The 24,526-nt window shown below is 32.2% G+C and overlaps 1 protein-coding gene across 5 annotated transcripts in view; it reads left to right on the top strand.

Annotated features, from left to right (window-relative positions):
• Positions 1-24,526, top strand: part of CACNA2D1 (calcium voltage-gated channel auxiliary subunit alpha2delta 1) — a 461,217-nt gene that overhangs the window by 392,044 nt on the left and 44,647 nt on the right. For 2 of the 5 annotated variants that reach the window (XM_037139540.2, XM_053672794.1), the window contains exons 16-24: positions 3,701-3,778; positions 5,912-5,986; positions 6,248-6,322; positions 9,817-9,873; positions 13,800-13,871; positions 15,173-15,244; positions 17,482-17,543; positions 21,773-21,849; positions 23,787-23,847. In XM_037139540.2, coding sequence (XP_036995435.2) covers positions 3,701-3,778; positions 5,912-5,986; positions 6,248-6,322; positions 9,817-9,873; positions 13,800-13,871; positions 15,173-15,244; positions 17,482-17,543; positions 21,773-21,849; positions 23,787-23,847 — 629 coding nt within the window. Of the gene's footprint in view, positions 1-3,700; positions 3,779-5,911; positions 5,987-6,247; positions 6,323-9,816; positions 9,874-11,547; positions 11,616-13,799; positions 13,872-15,172; positions 15,245-17,481; positions 17,544-21,772; positions 21,850-23,786; positions 23,848-24,526 lie in introns of those variants that run through there. The other 3 variants (XM_037139542.2, XM_037139541.2, XM_053672795.1) reach the window with 3 other exon arrangements.

Raw genomic sequence — 24,526 nt, 5'->3', positions numbered from 1 at the left:
TAACAAGCCTAATCACCTCTTCATATAAAATCTCTTGCTTAGGTCAATCGCAGGTATTTATGAAATAGGCCATTGAAGTGATCAAATCTGGTGTGAAATAACAAAGCATGTTGTCTATTGCACAGTTAAAATTTCAAGCAGGTACTCCATTTTATTTTACAGAGGTGGTTCTGAAATGTGGGTGATTTTGCCCTCCACAGGTCACTTGGAAATATCTAAAGATATTTCTAGCACAGTGACTGAGGTGGAGAGGGGCTGCTGCTAGCGTCCAATGGATTGAGCCCGGGATGCTGCTGAACATCCCAGGAGGCACAGAAGAGCTTCCCACTCCCACCGCACACACGCAGCGAAGAATCGTCCAGTTCAAAATGTTAATAGGGCTAAAGTTGAGAAATCTTCTTTTAATGTGAATTTTACTTTCCTTATGTGAAAGTTATAGATAGTAATTACCAGACTTAAGATGTATTCACATGCTGAATGTTAATAAGATTTATTAATGATTTTGCTAATGTAATATATTAGAGAGAATTAAAATACTAAGCTCTCAAAAGTACATGTTAATTCAATAACCCATTTTTCTATTTAAAATTCAGTTATATGCTGATTCTGCTTTTTTGAATGCAATGATAAACCCAAAGGGCAAAATGCAACCCACTTAAAATTACTTATCACTTGGTTCTTGTAAAATAAACATATACAGGAAGTTAGAAGAAAAATAGGCACTATTAGCAGCAGCCTTGCATGCTAAGACAGATAAAGCAAAGCTTACTTACCTCAGGCCCTAGTTAAAATTGCTTCCCAGTGCTCCCTCTTGACATCACTTATTTATTTAAGGTCACATGGTCATCTAAAGCTATGGTCAAATTTTTCGCTTTCCCAAATCATCATAGTACAAAGTATGATAGGAGGAGCCAGTCATTATGCCCGGCTGTATTTCCTGTGACCAGAAGTTCATTAACCAACATGTGTGCATTGTTGGTAAGGTTCTTACTGATAGCACAAATGTCAGTAGGAAGACATTTTGTTTCTAAACATGTTGTTCTATAAGCTGAAACTAAATGTTAAAAAAGAAGGCACAGGGTATTCTTTTTACTGACTTGAAAATGAAAAGTGACCCATCTTGTATGTCTAAGCATTTGTTTATAATCTCTGCACATAGCAGATTCAAATTGTATGCTGGTCAAAATAACAATTATGTTAAGAAGGAAAAACTTAAAATATTCCAATCAAAATGTAATAAAAATAATGAGCAAGTGAAAAGAGCTCAGGAAATTCAGAAGAAAGAAGCCCTATATTTGGGGATGAGTAGGGTAAGATTTAAAAATGGTGACATATTAGCTGATTTATGACCCCAGGTAAGGTTTCTGTAATAGGTGGTGAGCAGTGAACCACATGTGGGGTGAGGTGTGCAAGTTACAGAAGTGCTGGGTGCATTGAGGGAATGACATCTCAGTTAACTTTTGGAGATGATGGGAGATAAAGGACAAAAATGAGACTGGGACAATATTGGGAGATAAAGTAAGTTTTTTTAATAAAAACAAGGGAGAAAGAGCTGGACTCTAGAAAATAAATACCAGATATATTCCAGAAGAACAGAAGTCTTGTTTAATTTTTCTTTTTTGTTCTTTAGAGATTTGTACAGTGCCAAGGAATAGAGTGCAGTTTTTTTTGTCTGCTTTATAAATAAGGAAGAAAGTGAAAGTTGGACACTAATAAGTAGATCCATGAATTTATCTAATATATTAGTCTACTGCCTCATTTTAGAACACATTATAATATTTATAAGCTGGCTAGGATAGTCTATACAAGTGCAAAGTAATCCAAAGAAAAATGTTATATCCATATATATATATTACACTACACTAGGACGTATAAAACTATGCATATATATATATATATATATAATATATATATATATTATAAATCAAATAGAAAGTTTGCCAAAAGGAATCTGTAATGAATTATCTTTTGGGTACTAGTTTTATGAATGATCTGTAACCTTGATTTTATTCAGGTGCAATATATTCATTGTGAATATTAACTTGCATATTTAATTATGGATGTTTTCATTGTCAAATATTCTTGTTTAGGTCTAGAGAGCTAATGTGTGTATCTTTGTGCACTCAAGTACATGCAGTTTTCTTAATTTCATTCTTCTCCCCAAATTTGCTGTCTTGTTCTGCTAAAAGCCTCTCTATGATCATCCTTCCTTACCCGATTCAGTTTCCATTGTTTTGTCCCTTCCCACATGTGGGGTCTGAAACCACAGCCTAAGAGATTTTCTCCATAAGCCCATGCTGTTACTGGAATGAGAACAGGGGTCATGAGATTTGGATGTAGCATTATTATGCACAAGAAGATTCTCTTATATTTTCCACTAACACCATCAGCAATTTAAAGATTATTTACATAGTGACTTTGTTAAAAATGGTGTTTGACATGACATAGTGGTGATATATATTGGGTTGGTCAAAATTCTGTTTAGTTTTTTCTGTAAAATAAAAGATACGGTTTTCATTTTTACCAATAACTTTATTGATTTAGATATTTTGAGTATGTCGGCTATCTCCCATGTAGTATTACATTGATTTCAGTTAATGCCTTGATTTGATCACTACAGCTTCAACTGGTCTACCCAACTGGGGACCATCGTCCAGTGAGAAATCTTCACAAACCACGTTTGACATGTTTGATCAGTCACAGCACCTTCTCCATACACTGCACAAATCTCTTTTTGCATTTCAGTTACATTTTTACCTTTCATGAAATAATAAAACATTATATGCCAAAATGTTTATTTTCTTCCATTTTCAATATTAAAATGACTACACAAAAATTCACCAATTTTGATTTTCTTAAATCAAAATTTTAAAATGCACACTGATATGACAGCTGTCATGATACAACCTAATGATGTTTCAAATGAAGTTAAAGACAACCAAGTGGTACTGGAGCCAACTAACAGAACAAACCAAATGGACTTTTTGGCCAACCACAAATATATGTTTGTTGCAGATGAGAGTAGTAAAGAAAAGGCAACCTCTGACTTGAAAATCAGCTCATTTGGACTGATCCATAGGTTCATTATAACATTATCTACAGACTGATTTGTTATTGTTATCATAACTGCTTTTATGACTAGTCTTCCATAATTGGTGCCTGGAGTTTTTCTTTTCTCTGCATCATTTTGCTTTGTCAGAAGTTACTCTTTATTTTGGAGGGTATTTAGAAGCAATATTGCTTTTTTTTTTTTTAGTTTTATTTTATTGATTATACTACTACAGTTTTCCCAGTTTATCCTCCTTTGCCCCCCTCCACCCGGCACTCCCACTTCATCAGGCAGTCCCCACAGTGTTACCAAAAAGACCCCAGAAATGCAGTGGCAATACATATTTCTTCCATTCACAAATGCTACACATTTGTAAAGATTTTACCATAAAGAAAAAAGTGGAGGGGCAGGCTTACTGAAATGTTTAGTTTCAGTTGATTTTTTTAAATCTTAAGTTATTTGCAATGCTCTTGTAGAGTAGTATTTTAGATGTTTCGTAGCCGCTGAATAGATCTTTATTATTTTTACTACTAGTTTTTTGCTGCTCTTTATATAGTATAAAAATGCAGTGTCAGATATCAAAGACTAATGCAGTGTAACAGACATTTAATCGTAATCTTAATTTGCCTTTTTTCTCTGAATCTATTTTAGGAACTGGGACTTGTCATTACTGGAACTCTTCCGGTCTTCAATATAACCGGCCAAGTTGAAAATAAGACAAACTTAAAGGTTAAAAGTTAATTGATAACATTAATAATAATAAATGATGAACTATGACTTTGAAGCTCAGTGTGGATAAGATATTTCTATAAGGAAGTTCATACAGTATAACTGTCTGTGGGTCGTAAGTAAAAGGCAGCAGCTGCTTATGTGATAACCACCTGGGGAAAAGGAAGTACAGGTCAAGTTCTCTGCTTCCCCAGAAACAAGATTCAACTTAACTCTATGTAACTGTGACCTGATGAGAACACAAGTTCAGAGACTGGGAGTTATTATGTGATAAAAGGGCTATACCATTGTGTGCACATTTTAAAATGCATCTATGATATCCATGTATTTCAGAGAGGAAGTCCAAAGAAAATCATGGTGATGTGTGTACCACATGTACATAGAGGTGTATTGAATGAAGCATTCCTCCTCCAGCTCCCATTCAAACAATTGTTATTTTAATCATCATGTAACTTAAGAATCTGATTCAAATAAATAGTTCTTTTTATTTTTTCTATCTTTAAGATTCAGGAAAAATACTTGAGTTTCATGAAAAAATATTTATTTCTATAACACTGGTAATATTGCCAATGCAATAAAATGCTACCCACCTAAAATTCTGAAAGTTCTGAAAAATATATATATCTTTTACTTGTTAATTTTCATTTCTCACTTTTTTTTAATACTTTTGGCTTAAAAGTAGGGTTGCATTCTTATTCCTTAGTTTGCATCAAAAAGGATTGAGGAATGCTGGGGAATACTGAATTTTCATTTTGCAGTTTGGTTGACATTCTTGATTTGAGGGACATTTATTTCCAGTTTATGATATAATGAAACCTATTACATATAAGCATTATTTGTTTCATTATTATAAATTTCAGTTGAGCTCCTTATTTTAATAATATAGCCATAGAAAGCATTGCTTCTTCTTCTTTGGAGGCCCATTACCATTGTTAAATATCTGCAAGTCATAATAATATAATCCACTGAGGAGGGCTTCTCTATCTCCTCATATGACTGTATTGGATTACTTTAATTTGGGACTTTGCTCAAACTAGGATTGGTTCACAAGAAACAGCATAGTTGTTAACATAACTTTTTCATTCTTTGTGTACCTACACAAAGTTTAAAGAGTCCTTATAATAACTATAGACTGGATTTCATAATTTTCTTTGTAACATTTTCATTTATTTTACAATTTATATAATTCTATTTAAAAGAAAAATTCCTGCCCTGGCTGTTGTAGCTCAGTGGATTGAGTGCTGGTCCGCAAACCAAAAGGTCTCCAGTTCAATTCCCAGTCAGGGCACATGCCTGGGTTGTGCACCAGGTCCCCAGTGGGGGATGCCTGAAAGGCAACCACACATTGATGTTTCTCTCCCTCGCTTTCTTCCTCCATTCCCCTCTCTCTAAAAATAAATAAAATCTTTTTTAAAAAATTCTGATTTTATATCTTAACACTGTTTCCACTTTTATATCCTGTAGAATACTGTGATAGCAGTTTGCCAACCAGCTTCCTTGACTTGCAGCTAAATCTATGTTACCCATTCTTTGGTATTTAAAGGAAATTAGCAGCAAGCAGAAACTGTTTTTGAGGATTTCTGCTACTTTATTATCAATAAATTCACAGGCTTTTCAGGCTAGTTACCAATACACAGACACTAGCAACAGCAAATATCTACTGTTTTCTTATTCCATATTGCCCAGCATCTTTAAGCTAGACATTTTTGTGTTTCTGAATGATGCAGTCCACCACAAAGTCAGTCTACAGCTACACACATAGACACACTCACAGAGCTCTAGCTGCTGACTATACAGTAGCAATAAAGTTAAGTATTAGGGGTGATGAGTACAAGAAGTATTAAAAATTTAATATATTTTTTAACTTTTAAGCTCAATCATCAAAATTTTATTTTTAAGGTAAATAATAAAAGTGAAAGTTGAGAATTACTGTTAGTCTTTTAAATTGATACATATATAGCATTTTATATATATGGCATTATATATATAAGTATATATGTTATATATATGTATATAAAATGTGAGCTAGTATGGCATACAACCAATGTCAAGGAAAGGAGATAGATAATGTAATGATTGTGTAGAAATATGTAAATATTGGGTACAAAACGCTACCTTTTTGCTCTCTTACAGAACCAGCTGATTCTTGGTGTAATGGGGGTTGATGTGTCTTTGGAAGATATTAAAAGACTAACACCACGTTTCACAGTAAGATGCAATTTACCCTTTTAATACCTTTTCTATTTTAAAACTCTGTACTAATTTAATTTTTCCATAAAGCATTAAGTAACTCCCAAAATTTGTGCAGTTATGTTAGCAAAGGAACTAAATGTTAAAAGGATCCTTAAGATAAAAAACGAAGACACTGTGTTATCCTTTTTTATTCTTTAAAATGTATATTTAAGATTTTTTTTAAATGAGAATCTCTATCTAAATGTTTCTGTTGCTGTTGATGTTGTTTGTTTCCAGCTGTGCCCCAATGGCTATTACTTTGCAATTGATCCTAATGGTTATGTCTTATTACATCCAAATCTTCAGCCAAAGGTATGTATATAATTTGTTTCCAGTGATTAGTGTCCTATAAAATTAATGATTGATGTTATTAATAGGCTTATAATTTGAAAGTTCACTATATTGTACTAAATAGGAGACAGCATTATTATATCTATAATGTTAATATATGACAAGACCACAGTTTATAAAATATGAAAGTGTGAAAGCAGTTTTCATTTTCTCTTACCAATTTAGCTATGCAAAATTTAGCAAACCAATATTCCTATCTTAAGAATAAGAATATCACCACTGGTGCCTGAGTTCCACACACCCCTCTTGAAACTTCATTTAAGGCTATAGTGTAGTCAAGGCAATTGCCCCACCCTGGTGTGAACTGAGAAATAGAAGCGATGTTCTGCAGTGCATAGGCTGCAATTTCTGTTGCCCTTTTCTTCCTGTATTATCTCCCTTTCATCTTCCAGAGTGTTTTCCCCTTACTTTTGATCAAACTTGGAAAAATATGTATGCAATTTGATAAGTAAAACTCCATGGGATGGACTTTAGAAATGGGAAGTGTTTATTAATCAGTGAGTTATCAGAAAGTAATAAAACTCTGTAGATCAACCATTTTATCTTTATGTCTATATTTTTAAGATGTAAAGTATTTTCTTAAGTATCTCAACTTTTTTCACTTTTTATTAATTTTCACAAGTAGGGTAAAATTTATTTACTAATTACAATTGGTATAATCTTATAATTGTACTTTATAAGCATTTTCAAATTGTCAACTTTGATGATAATACTGAAGATTACTTAAACTGCGCTGTAGTGAAATATATGTAGACTTCTGCATAATACCTTTGATTTCCTAGTCATAGATATTTAATGTTAGTCATATTTTAGGACATATGCAAATATATGAGCACGTACACACATTACACACATAAAGTTGAGTCATTTAAATACTGTCAAATCAATATAAGAACCATTGATATTAAAGCAAAAACATAATAAATGATTATAATGAATGTCTATTCTAATTTTTTTCACTTTGGAACTTATTACCATACAGTTTGTCATGACCTAAATATTTGCAGTTAAATATAGCTGCTGATCACCCTACATCATTTTGAAAGGTATTTTATTATACATGCATCATAGGCATTTTTTCACATGATTATTACTCTATCGGAATTCTTTCAAAACACGTCATATTAAATTCATCTCCATAGAGTTGTTTATGTGTGGCTAAGCAGTCTATGATTTTTGCATAGTTGAACACTTTTTCATTTTAAGAATTAAAAAATGGTGATATTACTTTTGGTTTTTGTTTATCCAGTCTATTTTAAATTATGTTATCATAACTAAGGTGACTAAAAGTAATGGCAATGTGATGTGCTAAAGGGTGTGAAGGATCCCAATTTTCATGACTGCAGGTCTTAGTTCATTCTCCAAAGGAAACTAAAATATGTCATAGACAAGCAAATAAAATGTAATGTGAATAATGTACATATAAAGTATATACAAAAATCTATCAATTAGACCTAATAATTTGAAAAAGATTTCCCCTTTCTATATTCTTCTACTAATAACCAATGTTTATGTAGAAAATATTTATGACTATTTGAATGATATTAATATATATGTGGCTCATATTAGTACATAGTTTAGAAAAATTCATACAATTACAAAGAACATATGAATTCCATAGGAAGTCCTTATTATAGCCCAGGTATGCCAGGTAGTTTTCTCAGGGTTATATTAATTTTTATATTTTATATAAAATTATTAAAAGTAAGTATGCAATGGAACATTTAGAAAAAAATATTTTAGAAACCATTTCATTAATATTGTTGAAAAATGTATTTTTTCTGAAATTCATACTTGTTAATTCTCATCAACATGTTAAATATTATGATTTCTGTTTTTTAAGGGAAAAGTATACTTGACTTTACTCAGATCTTTATGAAGAGTAATAAGCCAATTCAAAAATTTAGCAACTCTTAAAAAAAGTAGCAACTCCACTGAAGATATCAAGGTATCATAGACAACACTTTCATCGATCCGTTCTTGTAGCTGTTGCATTCATGGTACTTCTGCCTATGTCCATCAATACCTCTGTAGTCCTTATTTCAAATTGTCCTACAAAGGAAAATGTCAACAATATAGTATGGCTCTTCTTACCTCTTTTAGATCCCAACTTACTCATTATGTGCAGGTATAAGCAACTAACTACTTAGTTGTATCTATTAATATCAGCACACCAATCATTTATGTATATAGAAATAATAGTATTTTCTTCAAAATTACCTTCCTTTTATTTTTTCCATCATTTTTATATAGGATATATTACTGTTTTTGTATATGGTGTATATAGATGAAAATTTATTTTGATAGATAGTAGATTGTTTATGCAAAACATTGGTTGTAAAAATGATATAAGTGAGCCTGGTAAAATTGAAAACTGCTGCTCTGTACAGGCCCCGAGTACTAAGGCAGTGCAGTTGGTTTAGCAAATCTGTTCATGGGCATCTGTCTGCTTCCCAGTTGTTCACTGTTACACAGGAAACTGCTATGATGAACAGCACAATTTCTGTTTTGTGGGTAATGGTGTATGCAGTGCAGAGAGGTACAAGAACATCATAAAAGGATGATTTAGTTTGCAAGACAGATGTTTTAGTAATTGACAAATAGAAAGGACCAATACAGTAACAGTTGGTATACTACCAGTATTCATTATAATTCTTTCATCAGCAATTACCAAAAGAAAAGGAAAATAATCATTATGATGTATTTCAAAACTCATTTTAATTATTTTTCCATTTTTGTTTCATTGGCATAATCAGAGAGGTATATATATTAGATATCTCATTTTGATCAGTCTTAAATATTTATCGTAAAAGGAACAATTATCATAAAAGGAATTATGTTTTACAATACTTAAAGTAAATCTACTCCCCCTTTGTTGCTCATGTCCGTGAGTCATTTTTCATTTTGGGGGAATATATGGGGACTAAATGGACAAAAAGGAAAATAAATACAGTACAGGTTAAATCAAAAAATAAGACAAATCTCTAGTGTTATGAATGAATTCTCCATTAGTTCCACACATACAACATTGGTGTCACTGAGGCTCAATTTGTAAGGGTTTAAAATTGACTTTTTAAAATAATCCTATATTTATATTTTAACATATTTGAATTATGTCAATTCTATAAATTCCTTGTTTCCTTATTTTAATCAGCATAAAAATTGTCTGAGACCAACCATATTTCTCACTTCCCACTTCCTCACTCTTTTCCTAGGAAAAAAGGAGAGTATGAGTAGTTATTTCCCTAAAAAGAACTTCTGAGTATTCTTACTAGCTTAACATTTTTTATTTACCAAAAATATTTTTAAGCTTGTATTTTATTTATTGACTCTTTATGAACTCTATGTTACCTGTTTCTGGTAAAGGAAATATCTGATCAAAATTGATTATGGGCTAGAACCCTCTCCTATGTTGAAATGTAGTAGGATCAATTACCATTTTTCTGTTGCTTTAGCCTATTGGTGTAGGTATGCCAACAATTAATTTAAGAAAAAGGAGACCCAATGTTCAGGTAACTGAATGTAGTTAGCAGTGCCTTCAGATTTGCTAAATCAGAGTCGGAATTAAGCTTCTTATTCTAAAAGTGTATGATTGATGCCGCCTTTCCTGACATCAAGCTTTCAGAGCATGAGCTAAAGATGAGCATCATTTCTCAATAAGTTGAAGCAAAAATGTTATTAATGATGGCAGAGGGTATGCACTGGATAACTAAAAGTTGCTAGCAAATTATGTAATAATAATGTTAACAATCAGCATAATCATAATCAGATGGCTTCTAAAAGTAAATTGATTAAATATTGCGAAATCAATGTCACACTTGTGTAATCCTAACAATTTGTTTGTAAAATTAACTTCTAAATGGAATTAAAATACAATTCTGATGTGAGAGTTTCTATGAGCCATAAAATTTAAGCCAACATTGTTTGATTTTCTAAATGCATATTTTTACATTAGAAATTAGAGAAATTTCTCTTTAGCTAATTAAAGAAGTCCAAAATTAAAAATAGACATTATGAATTGTTGCTTGGCAAACTCATTACAAATTTTTTTCCTTTGGCAAGAAAATTTAAACTTTATTATGTGTATGCATATTTCTTTAAGCACCCTAAAATAATTAATGTAAGAGGATATTTCCTGTGGTTTAGTACAGTTTAGTAAAATAATTTAGAATTTAAAAATAGTTTGACGTGATTTAAGGTTTCATAAAAAAGCTTATATTTCTTACAAAAGAAAGTATGTGGCATAATAGAGATGGTCCCCTACTTATGGTGGTTTGACTTAGAAGTTTTCAACTAGCAGTGGTGCAAAAGCAATATGCATTCAGTAGGAATCATACTTTGATCTGTTTCTGGGCTAGCAATATGTGGTATGATGCTCTCTCATGATGCTGGAAATGGTAAGTGTTCTGAATACATTAAAGTAGGTTAGCTGAAGCTATGGTGTTCAGTAGGTTAGGGGTAGTAAATGCATTTTCAGCTTACAGTATTCTCAATTTATGATGGGATTTTGGGAACATAACCTCCTCATAAGTTGAGGGGCATCTGTAATGGAAAGGTAGTATGATATTAGGACGAAATCTTTAAGCCAGAAATTAGTAGAGCTGAGGTTTAGTTTGCTTCTACTTACAGCCATCACTGTAAACTTGAGTAATTAAGCCCCACAGTACTTCAGTTTTTTCTTTGAAAAGCAGGAAGATTGAACTAATAATTGTTTTCTACCCCACAAAGTATATCTGCCTAGGAAATAAAATATATCTATACATCAATTTTCAGGCACTATTTGTCAAAAATTCTTGTTTAATTTGGCCAGGGATACAATCCAGCCTTCTGTTAGTTTTTAAACTAATCCAGGCTGTTCTGAAGAGTAGAGCCCCTGGATTAGTAGCTTCAGTTTCCTTCCAGCTCTCAGATTCCATGACTGTTGGAATCTCATGTTGTTGACATCAGTCTTTATGTCTTTATGATTCCTATGGAGGTTAAAATTATACTTAAGTCTTTCCTTGATGTAGTTGTTTTATGTTACTCTTCTTGCATGTTTCATTCTGTGTTTTTACCTTAGCAGTCATGTACATCTTAGTGAATTTTTATTTTTGTAGTCCTTTCATATATTGCATGTAAATATTATGATATAACTGAAAGATGAGCAACCTGAAAATTGGTTTGTTTTATTTTTGTTTTCCTTTAAGGAAACCCCAAATGGCAAACTAGCAGCCACACAAGACTTCTGAAATTTGGGAATATTTTTAGAACTACGTATGTAGTATTTTTAATAATACTAATTACTTCGATTTAAAATTTGTTAACAACATTGCCTTTTATTTTAGTTCCACAAATTATGTGGTTATTCTGTCAGTTGATAATCAAATTTTACAAATAAGAAATGTTCAATATTTAAAATATAAGACATAAGTATTGGAAGTGGAGGAACTTGATGCCAGTTCTCAAGCCTCTTTTGGTGCTTTCTTATTAAAAGATTCTGCTTTTGAACTTTTCAATCACTATGCCTGTGATGGGTCTTTTAAAAAAATGGTCAGCCAGATTGCCATTTAAAAAGTACCCTGACATGTTTCTTTTATGATTTCATTTTCTTCTCCGTGTCTTTATATGTTGGATTGGGACATGATCTTCATATTGCCAATTCTTCCTGATAATGCCTCCTCCATGCATGCTGTTTGGGTCTGGTCATGCTATGCATTATCCATTGCATGTAAGATAATACTCTTATTTATGTTTTGATTATTTTGACTTTGTTGTGCAATGAATTTATTAAAATCTGAATGCTGGTATGATGGTGTTTGTGTGAGGATGATTTATTTTATGGGACTTTAAATACGCAATTCTAATACTATTGTCAACTTTAGAGTATCCGTTTGTTCTCGTTTTGTTATTTTAAAGAAAAGATTAGAATTATTTTTAATGTTGATTTTTCTTTTCTTTATATAAAGTATACTACATGTCAAATCAATAAGATGCTGTCCCAACAATGGTCAGTGTTGAATGATACACTACTTATTTTCAATATTCTAGAATCCTTTGATTCTAGGTACTAAATTCAAATCCAGTGAATATTTATATAAATTTGCCTTTAAAAATCCTCGTTCATCAAAATCCATGGGAATCATACATTTTTATTGTTTAGGTGGAGTTACTCTTTAAAGGAAAGCATTTTTGTTAAAATTATAAATTAATACATGCCACATGTACATTTCGATCCACTTTAATTACGGTTACTTTCTTGGGTAGTCTGTCATCCTAAAACAGTATTTAAATAATGATGATCTCAATATATTTTTTAAGAGGCTGTGAAGGTGAAATTAGTAAAATTCCAGTGACCTTACACTAATACAACATAGTTTGTATTCTACCTAATTAATTATCGTAGTTAAGTGGTATTCATTTTATTAAATATTAAATATCCAGTTCCTAAAATGTTGCAACTGTAAAATTATTGACACATTGCTATTTTATTGTTCTAGTGAACTACAGAATTCTACTATGGCATGTTGCACTTATCAACTGCTGTCTGATAATGAGTATAGTTTTGTTTATCAGACAGTTAAATAAGTCTTCATTTTGTAATTGACAAATTTTTAAATGTCATGTGAGGTAAATTTGCCAGGCTAACTTTTAATTTGTTACATTTAAAAATAAGTAAAGAACTGTCTTCATTCCACAGTGAATTTTATTTATTATTGGGCTCCTGCAAGAAGTAGAAGTTAGAACAGAATTTAGTGAACCCAGGGGTTATTATTCTAGTTAGACTGAAGTTACAATAGCTAATCTTTATTAAAATTCTTATTACTTAACCACAAATTTTCTTATAAAATGTACTTAATCTTACTTATTAAAAATATATATAAAGTTCCTGAGAATCAAATATATGAAGCAAACTTTAATCTTTATGAATTTTAAGAAGTAAGAATACATTTCGATGAGTTTCTTGGGCTTAGCAAATTCATACATAGTTTTTAAAATATTGTCTTTCATTTAAATTTTTTATTTATAAATATAAGTAAGAAAGTATATGTATATAGTTCATTTTTATTACTAAATATGTCATCCACCTGGTTATATTTTGTCCCTTTCCATCCTAGTTAAAGAAAAAAAGCTGTGAGTGCATCTTCAATAGTCATTTTGCCCTAGAACTTGTGTTTCTAGATGTAATTCAGCATTCAAAATGAGACTGTGTTTAGTTTGTGATTAGTAATTAAAATTTACTACAGTTAAAGCTCAGATTCCTGGCATATGAATTATTATTTTAACTATACATATCTGTGAAAGAATACATCTTTATATAATTATATTGTCAGCTGTTTATTATGCCTTAGGTAAGTAACTTTTACAGATTCATTTTATACTTTAATATTAATTGAATTATTCTATATATGGCATCATTTACAATGTTATATATGTTTAACTGTTATTATTTTTTATGTAGAACCCCAAATCTCAGGAGCCAGTAACTTTGGATTTCCTTGATGCAGAATTAGAGAATGATATTAAAGTGGAGGTGAGTGTAATCAGTAGGCCTGGACAATACCCACAGGTGAGTGCTGGCAACACCCATTCCAAAAGCATCTGATGAGCAGCATCACTGCACTGGGTCCTCTCTTAGGTACACAAATTTGGATGTTCTTTTCTCTTAAAAAAATTCTAGGTCCTGGGCTCCCTCATCCAAAAGATTATATGAAAAGAATTAAATATTTGAATTTGTGTGTGACCTTTGCTTTTATCTCACTGTACAGGTAGAGATATTTTTAAGTGTTTTAATACAAATGAAACTTGTACATTTCAATCAAAAATGTACATATACATGTGGAGGATGTTGCGATAGAGTTGAAAGAAAAGTTGGAGGGAAACTAACCATTTAGCCACCCAATGAGCAATATGCACAGAGAAGCTGACATGTTTGTCTCCGAACTCTTGATTCAGAGAATTTCCGTTTTACTTTAAGACCAAAATTGTATGTCACTTCCTCTGAGAGGGTCCCCCATCAGGATAAGGATAATCATCAGTAATAATAATATTTATTAAGTACATAACATGTGTTAGTCATTGATTCTCAAGAATCTTTGAAATAGGCATTATCATCATCATTACTATTATCATTATTAATATGTTGTCCTAATGATATATTTGAGGTACCAAGAGGTTAAATAGCTTTTCTCATTACTCAGCTAGTAAGTAGCAGAGTGAGGATTTGATGTGGCTTTTACACTCCAAAGTAGAGATTTTTAAGATTCTTACAGATGGATTAACTTTTTCTCTTATGTGATGGCCACCTTTTTCTTTTATAATTTGTGGGTTTGAATTTGCACATGCTTTATACACTTTATACACTGATTCCTTCATTGTACAATAGAATTTAATTATTATAATTATCCTTGGCCAAGGCATAATGCTGGGATGTTCTAGGTGATTAAAGAATGTTGTACAGTGCTTTGACATGATAGAGTAGGATCATGTAATGTTAAAGAGCTTGGTCTTCGAACTCTCACGGGACTGTGTATGTAAGTGTAATTATTATTTAACCTCTCTTAAATCACAGTTTCCCCGTGCTCAATTTGATAAAGTAATTGACCACTCTTTTATTGATGATTCATTGAAAATATTTCATTAATGATATATTCTTATTTTTTTAAGTAATGTAAAGTGAATATAATGTGTTAGCTTTTAAAAGAGTATTCCCAGAGAATAGCTGCTTACTCTTTTCATTCAATTTGTTCTGAAATAAGATATAATACTTTAATAATAATACTTTGGTAAGTCAATTGAGTGCCTGCAATAAAGTAATTGTTTATTTTTCCTTAGATCCGCAATAAAATGATAGATGGAGAAAGTGGAGAAAAAACATTCAGAACTCTGGTTAAATCTCAAGATGAGGTAATAATTAAGTCAGGCTTATTCTTAAATAAAAATATACATGTTATTAATAATATTGTTTGTTTTCCTTTTTGTTAAAGCTATATTTATTTATAAAACAGGGGTGTCTCTAGTAAGTAAAAAGATTTTAAGGTACTCTTCTTTGCTGCAGGAGTATTTTCAATGAGATTTTTAATTCTAAGTTTTATAAAATAATGTTGCTTTGGGTTTAATGATTTATTCTTATATTAACAATATAGTCTTGAAAATTATATTTTATATCTCCATTTTATCACTATAAGAAATAAAGCACAATTTAATGTTCTAATGTTGCATTCCATGTATTATTTGGGTTTTTTAATTTGTTTTTACTTATTTCTTGGTTGATTTATCTTAGTATACTATTCATACACTTTATATAACAATTGCCTTACATTTAAATCTGAAATTAAGTCAGGAGGTAACAAAACTAACCCCATAAATCATTGGTACAGATATTTAATAAAATTTTATTGTTTTATTATTATTCCATGACATGAAAGAACTTTTTACTTGTATGCGAGGAGTATTGGATATGTCTATCTATTATCAGTCATATGTGGAGTAAATGTACATTCATATATTTGAGTATTTGAAAAAAATATAGAACTCTGAAGCTGTTAAGCTTGGAAATTCAGTGTTTTTATTGAGAGAGTGAGATCGACATTGATTTGTCATTTCACCCATCCATGCATTTATTGGTGGTTTCTTGTGTATGCCCTGACCAGGAACTTAACCTGCAACCTTGGCATCTTGGTGTATTGGGTTGATGCTCCAACCAACTTAGCTATCTGGCCATGGTCTAGTTTAAGTGTTATGTAACATTTCTCCTCAGCAGATCTTTCCCTAAAATGGAGCTAAGATCTAGATATGACATTTCATTTGCATGTGGCTTTCCTCATTTTAATATCATTAGGAATCCTCATTATAAGAACATAAGGGGAGGTATATGTCAATTTCAGTCTCTGTTGAAACTGTTTACTGCCTTAGAGGAAAGATACACACCATTCATCAGTTCTGTCAACTTCTTCATGTTGTTCCAACCCTCTGTTTTGCATATTCTTTTTCTAACTTACAGATCAACTTTGTTTCTATTAAATCACTTTAATATTTTCATTCTTAAATTTAGTATAAATTCTTTTTTTACCAATATTCATCTATATAATTTTCTTGTTATTAACAGTGAAAAATATTATCTTGTGTATTTTCTTAATCTTATTTTGATAGTATTTTTATAACTTGCTGAATACTATGTTGCCGTGTTTTTGAATAGTAACAAGTATGTAAATGTTATTTTTTTAAAAGAATTTTACTAGTCCAAAAGCTTTCTAAGTACTCCTGTCCTCCCTTCTCCCATTCTCCATTCGCATAAATAAAGCCATGAGGATGTCTGATGTATAGAGGCAACATTGTGTAGTTGCTATACCATGAATTTGTCATCATATATTTTCTGTCATACTTTTAATTAAAGTCCCCTTTAAAACTTATTTCTTCCTCAATAATTCATGGAAAATGATAGTATAAAGACCAGGGGTTGATTACATGAGACAGTGACTAAGCAAAGTGCTTAGTATGTTGCCTAACCAGAAGTAATATTTCAGTGAATGTTACCGTTCTGATGAGGATGATGAAGCTATGGTAATCTCCCCGATACTACCCTTTTCTCTTATACGTACCCTAGCATGGAATGTCTAAGACTATCTAATATTTCACAGTCCTATTCCATTATTACATTTTATTTTTCAGCCCTGGCTGGTGTACCTCAGTGGACTGAGCATGGGCCTGTGAAGCAAAGGCTTACTGGTTCAATTCCCAGCCAGGGCACATGCCTGGGTTTCAGGCCAGGTCCCCAGTATTAGGTGCCTGAGAAGCAACCACACATTGATGTTTCTCTCCCACTCTTTCTCCTTCCCTTCCCCTTTCTCTAAAAAATAAATAAGTAAAATATCTTTTAAAATATGGTTAAAATTTTATTTTTCAGGAAATATTTTCCAAGTTTGGGGGTTAATAATTTGGCATAAATTACAAAGATTTTTACATTTGTAAATCCTTAAAATTAATTTAAGTATGTTTATTTTTGTCCTGAATTTTTGCTTTACACATACCTTTACCCATAACAGAATGACCATTGAATTTAAAAATAGATCCTCACATTCTGCTCTTCGTGTAAATATACATAGGAGAAAAGGTGATAACAACTGTGTCCAACTTTCTTGTAGAGATACATCGACAAAGGAAACAGGACATACACTTGGACTCCTGTCAATGGCACAGATTACAGGTAATCAGCTAAATGCACATGTACATTGCATAAAAGAATATTCATTTCTGTGTCTTTCACCAACTTTAGTAGCCATTTTCCAATGGATGAATATTAAGGCTGCATTTTAATAAGCTATTTTCAGTGTAATAGAAATGTTACCTTTTCCAACATTAAAGTATTTAAAATCATAGGTTCTTTTTTTCCAAAATGAAAATATGGGGAAAAGTTAGGAATGTAAAATTTAGGACTAAATTTATATCACAAGTGTGACATAAATGTATTTGATATTCTGTATACTTATGCTAGTAACAATAAATGTTGACAATATACCCTTAGTGTGTAGTAATGACCTCAACTGACTTCCTCATTTAATTAGTTTACATTACTCACATTTTAGGCTGTAAATTAACTTAAGTGTAAATTTATTACATCATAGAATAATCGGATATGAAATGCTCAGTTCATATAATTTATCCTCATGAGTAGCAATTTTGCAATATCCCAATCCCTCCAATTGACTGGGCCTTGGAAAACTGGACAGAATAACACGGTATGAAAGCATGTTAGATTCTAAGACTGTTGCCTTCTTCACTTACTTTTGAATCCTTAGCACCTGAGACTGTGGCACATGGTAGACATTCTATAAATACTTACAGAATTAAAGATTAAGGTTTTTAATTTCAACCTGTCAAATTCAAAGAATGGTGTTGAAACTTTCATAGAAATATTCAAGTCTGAAGGACTCTTTGGCTACATATCAATACATAGTTAATATGTATCTAGTTAATAGCTTGTGGTGTGCTCAGCTGTTCTTTAACAACTTCCCCAACCTACACAACCTTTCAGGGGAGCCCAGAGTGCTGGAATTTCCCTGGAGTCCTAGTATTATCATTGGAAATGGTTGCCTTTTGTGTTTCTAGGAGGGTATACAGAGTAGATACAGAAGAAGAGAACATAGATGTTAATGTCGTGACTGAATACATGCCAGTCTTTCTCCACTTTTTCATTTTTGACATACTTTTGAACCTACTGAGAAACACCAGAATGACTGGTTTAATTATTTTATTTGTCTACTGATTTCTCTCTCATTTCTACTAGCCATCTCTTTACACAAACACAGTCTTTATATACTTGTGCAAATCATTATTTTCTCTTTCTTTTTTATGACTGTTGCTAGCTTTCCTTTTTTATTTTTGGATAAAAAAGGTATAACAGGACAGAAGAAATCCAGAAGCCCTGTCTCTTTAGAGATGACTTTGTGAAAAAACAAAATATCGGATGTACCGTGAAGAATGCGCTCTACACCTTTGTTCCTTACATTGACAAATTCTGAGTTAGAAAAACTGTTTCCTTTTGACCCTGACGGTGATTCCACAATGACAGGAGGTTCTACTGCAATTATAATTATGCTTTGGGGGTTTTCAATTTTCATTAGAACATACCTAAGTGTGCTTGTAATAGTCTCTCAGATGTTCCGGACAGTCAACCCCTTTTCTTCACACACCCAGACATAACACACAGTGTGGCCAGATTAATGTTTATTTCACCAGTGTTGAGCATGTCATTTCTTGTTCACAAAACTTTAGTGACTTCCTACTTTCACCCAAGTTACATTGGAACTTCCAGGTCTGAGACTCACATACTATGTCTCACCCGGCCCATGTGCCCTGTCGTTTCCCCCTCTGCCTCCCCACACACATCACTGTTTCCTGAACAGGCCCAACTTCCCTACTTCTGCCTGTCTCCCACCTGCATTCGCTTCCCCAGTCTACAGCATTGAGCCAGGTTCAGTCTCTTTCCGTGATAAATACTTCCCTGTATCTCTGTACAAATACATTCACAAATAACAATTTAGAACAGAATGTTATATCTGAATTGAAGCAAAATGGCATGCATTGATTTAATGAATGTGGTACCAAAATTTTACTTAGTGATTTTTATGTCCTTAAGCCTCGATATAAGTTAGAAACCACATTTCCAACTATAGTAATTAATTATATTAATAGAATTCTCTTGTTTTAATGAAGAGTTCAGTTTGACAATGATAAATGATTGACTTGGAAAGTGTGTTATCCACTTAACTAGTTAATCATGTTTATGCGAGTCACAAAAATATTATGTGGGATCTACCACCCGTCTGGTGGCCACTGGCTTCATTGGGCTTGAATCTCTAGGAGAAAATAAACCAGCCTTGGTCTGTTGGTTTTATCTGGAGAGAGACAGCAAAGGCTGTATATGAGGGCATCTTTGGGAACGTGGGTAGAGATCTATCTGCTGTAGGTTGGAGAAATAACTGTTGCCTTAAGATGGAAATAAGAATGTGTTAAAACTTCTATTGTATCCCTCGTGACTTTCCACACTATTTTCCGTGATACACGTAGTACAATCTTACAGAATGACATTGTGGCAGCTGCATGATATAATGTTGTCAGTTTTAATTAGAAGTTTCTCTTAGCAATAAATGCTGATGGGGTAGTAAAAATGTCCTAATTTCCCTTGTGGGGAATTTTTAGGAGACAGTCTTCAAATGCTCAGTAATTCTGCTCTACATTTTATAAATGGCAAGTGAATCGTGAAAGGTCATCTTGCTTTCAGACTAATTGCACTGCTTACTTTAATTTTAATCCCTGCATCCACTTATAGGAAGTTACCTATAAAACGAATGTAGAGATTTTCGTTAAATCCACATAACACTTTATCTCTCTGATCTTTATTCATAAGGAAAGTCTATGAATTAATTAGTGATAGAGAAAGATTTGGACGCTGGAGATAATAAGCAATCACCCATTCTGCTATCTTGACTGTATATTTAAGTTGTAACAAATAAACATTGATTGTTATGCTTCATGAAATGAATTTTTAGCTGAATATTCATAAAATGGAAAACCTGGAGTTTTGTGTTTTTTTCTGTTCTGTATTGTCCATAAAATGTGTAATGAGATTATAGTTTGGACATCAGCCCAAAATCCTTGGAAACATGAGGCTTGAATTATTTTAAAGAGGATCCCCTTCAAATGCCTAGACTTATTTGGAAACCTGGATGTGCACACCTTTTCCTGGACATTGGTAAACTTTATATTAAATATTAAAGGCAAATGCTGAATGACTCACTCGGTTGGTCAAGTTAATCTAGCATCGCTTTTTGAAAATAGTCTCACTGTCGATCTTTGAGCTATACTCATTTTTTCACTCATTAGTTCATAAGTTTCCTTTTGTATTAAAAGAATTGTGGAGGTCATTTGCAATAGTGAATGTGGATATGAAATAATTAGTTATGTCCTTCACATGTATATTAGCCATTGTGAGAGAAAAAGAACTACATACATGCAGTAGTATTATTGGAAGTTGCACAATATTCAAACGTTCTGACATCTTTTAACAGTTCTAGTGCATTATATGATTTATTAATTGGCAATTTCACAGTAATAAGGCTACCTGCCTGTCAGCTCATTATTTTGTTTAGTCATTAAGACAAGGTTTGAAGACAGGTTTGTCTGACAGTCTCAAATCTAAAACTTTCTGAACTTGATCTAAGATTTGTACTGGGCCTCTCCTCTAGTTTGCACATCTTCAGTTTAGAGTAGCCCGTGACTTTTGTACAGTACTCAGCTCATGATGTATGTTCTCTTGTACATGACAACAATTTACTAAGTGCTATGGAATATCCACAATAAATGAACTTGAAGTTTTGGTTAAGAAACAATGGGATGAGCAAGAACTCTTTCTTAGTGCTAGAAAGGAATTTGAATTTTTCCATTAACAGATTCTGTGGACTTATCTTTAAAGAATATATTTCAGATGATTATGTACATATATACATATAATAATACATTTATAATTTTAATAGCATACATTTGCTACAAAGCATTTCAACATTACATATAATTCATGAAGTTTATTTGTTTAAACATACTCTAGTATTATTCTTTTTCAACACACAGAGTGTTTTAATACACATTTCTGGATATATAGTACCCGTGACATTTCTTTCTCAGCTATATATGGGCATATTTAGAAGTTTATTTTCCATATGTCTCTTCCGATCCTCTACAGTGTAGAGAACTGGATGACTCGGGATGGCAAGACAGAATTAAGTCCTCTGTTAGCTGAATGCATTACTGTCAAAGTAATATGACTTTTCCTTCCCATGAGGAAGATTTCTGAATTTTCCATGAACTTGACGTGTTTTTTGAGTTATGTTTCATTTTTGTTTGTTTGTGTTTATGCTTCTCTTGTTTCTATTGCAGTTTGGCCTTGGTATTACCAACCTACAGTTTTTACTATATAAAAGCCAAAATAGAAGAGACAATAACTCAGGCCAGATGTAAGTACTGTGAAAGCGACTTTAGGGTCTATTTGTTACCTTCTAGTATCAGATGTTCGAAGATGATTAGATTGACTAGATTTTGGAATACCCAAGGCTTACACATTTTAGTAGCTGTTATTACCAAATCTACAGCAATGATTCTAACCCATTCCAAACATGCAAGGAACAAGAAATATTCTACATGGATAGAATATGAGCAGGTACTCCAGTCTCACTGGCAGTCCCCACCACCCTTCCCTGCCTTGCTTTGTGCTCATAGAATCATTGCAGTGCTGTGTCCTCTGTTGCTCTTGTTTTAAGGGTCTGCTAGCTGATGCAAACTGTTTCACATGCTCTACTCCTGGCTCTGTGCTAGTAAAGCTTTACCTTTTCTTTGTTTCTTTTGTTTTCTTGTTGTTGTTGCTCTTGGCGAGAGTAATACTGTGCTCCACATGGTCTACTTTGTTGGAATACATTAAATTTCACCAGTTTTTGGCTTTGGTTTGGCAATGAACTCTTTTCTCATAATCCAAATTAATGTCTTCAATAACTCAAATGAGTTAGGTGTTTTTAAAGTATCCTTTGGAATGTGGAGTAATTATTAACACTAGTGCATATTTCAAGTCATCATTAATCTTTGTTTTGGGTGACTAGATTTAGTAACGTAAAATGACCATCATATCCTTGGCACATCACTCAATTATTACTAACAACATAAATATTTTGGTACAGTAAAGTAAAAGTATGTATATTTATGTATACCTTTTATATATGACTTTAAGTAAACTAGATTTTTTTCATTTTTATGTCAGTCCTTTCTTTGTCTCTGTAGCCCTGGTTCTCATAGTATATTGCAGTATTTTATACATTTGTATCACAGTCAATTGAAAGATATGATGGTCCTTTAACAACCAGCAACTTTGCATGAGCTAGTTCTTTGTGGATAAATGAGGGGATGACTGGTGGGTCTTTGATGATTGGTAAATGCTTCTGTTTATAGGCTAACATCATTGGTATTGCACCTGCATTAAACACTTTGCAAAATGGACCCTTGAAATAACTCCAGTACAAGAGAGTTCTCTAGTAGTAACTGACAGGACATACTTTCTATTTTTCAAAAATATGTGTCTTCTTTTCCAGACTACAGCTGTACATAAATGAACCTTTGATCTATACACAATATTTTTATTCAAGAAAATCATTGAATAAAATATTGTTTGTGACCCCCTTTGCTTTACCCTCTTTTTTTTTTGTTTCCCTGCTTTCTCTTTCTGATGGATTTTGACAGCAAAAAAGGGCAAAATGAAGGGCAAGTATTTTCTTGTTGCTTAATTTTTTTTCTGTTTAGTACACTTGACATTTCCACTGATTTTTCCATTCCTGTTGGATATTATCCTTTGTGCATCTCATTTGCTATATTTTCCTCCATGATCACTCCAATCTTAGTGACCAAAAATGGGGAAAAAATGCTTGTGTTTTCAAATAGAACCTGTTTCACATTCAAGTTTTTTTAGACAAATACTTGTGTGTTTTTATCCTTCCACTTACTAATTCATACTAATGTGAAGAATGTCACTAATTCACTAAGGTATTTATTGAAATCATTTTTTTACTATAATATTGGTGAAAATTTTTTATGTTGACATTTTAAATAAAATGCCTCTGATGTAACATTGACATCAATTGTTGTGGTTATAGTACAGTTAGTAAGTGGGAAAATTATAAACAGCATTTCCTCTGATATAACTTTTTAATCCATATTATAAAATAAAAGTTGATTTTATTTCTGTAAGTATGGAGGAAATTTTATTAATTGATGTGTTTTGATTTGGGTTATAAGTAGACTATTTTAACTTTTTTTGTTAGATTACCTTTCTAATGCCTTCTTCTCGCCATAGAATTTCAGGATCTATACTCTGGGTTGCTTATCTAACCCTGTAACATTATCTTTGCAGATTCAGAGACACTGAAGCCGGATAATTTTGAAGAATATGGATATACATTCTTAGCACCAAGGTCAGTTTTGTTTTCATTTTACTGTATTTTATTTATTTTTATTTTTATAGCTTGTGTGAATGACAGCAGTTCTGACTTGGGGTCAAGACTGCTCTTGGTTCATTTTATGCCAAATTATGAAGCCAAAGGGAACAATAACTTTAAAACTGAAAGACAACCCTGCTCATTCATATATTTAGCCATTCAGGTACTGAGTGAGCAGGTACTCACTGTGCTTAGTGGCTGACATGGGGACACAATGGTGAACAACACAGATGTAGGGGTTGCTTTTGTTGCAGCTAAGTGTGCAACAAAACCATTTGTGTTATTGCATTTGTGAGTGCGTGTGCCATACAGACTCTAGATATGTATGTTTTGACATGTTTATATATATACATACATACACAGATAGATATGTACAGATATATATGTATATATGTACACATAAGAATATATAGATCTCATAGAAGGTCTTAACCTCATATTAATTTTTTAATATACTCACACAACTTTCTGCGAAAACATGTTATTATATAGTGACCTTTTTGCACATACTTTTTGAGACTGACCTTTTTTCCTCCTGCCTAATATTATTTCTCCCTCATATAATCCCCCTTGTTTATTCCAAATATACATTTTTATCTTTACTTCTTTTTTTGTAATTATTTGAAACTCTATTCAATTATCCAAGTGTATTTCT

This window comes from Artibeus jamaicensis, unplaced genomic scaffold (genome assembly GCF_021234435.1).
Source record: "Artibeus jamaicensis isolate MK-2021 breed Jamaican fruit bat unplaced genomic scaffold, CSHL_Jam_final contig_787, whole genome shotgun sequence".
NCBI lineage: Eukaryota > Metazoa > Chordata > Mammalia > Chiroptera > Phyllostomidae > Artibeus > Artibeus jamaicensis.
The sequence above is the reverse complement of the archived record's forward strand: the minus strand, read 5'-3'. Positions and strand labels throughout refer to the sequence as shown.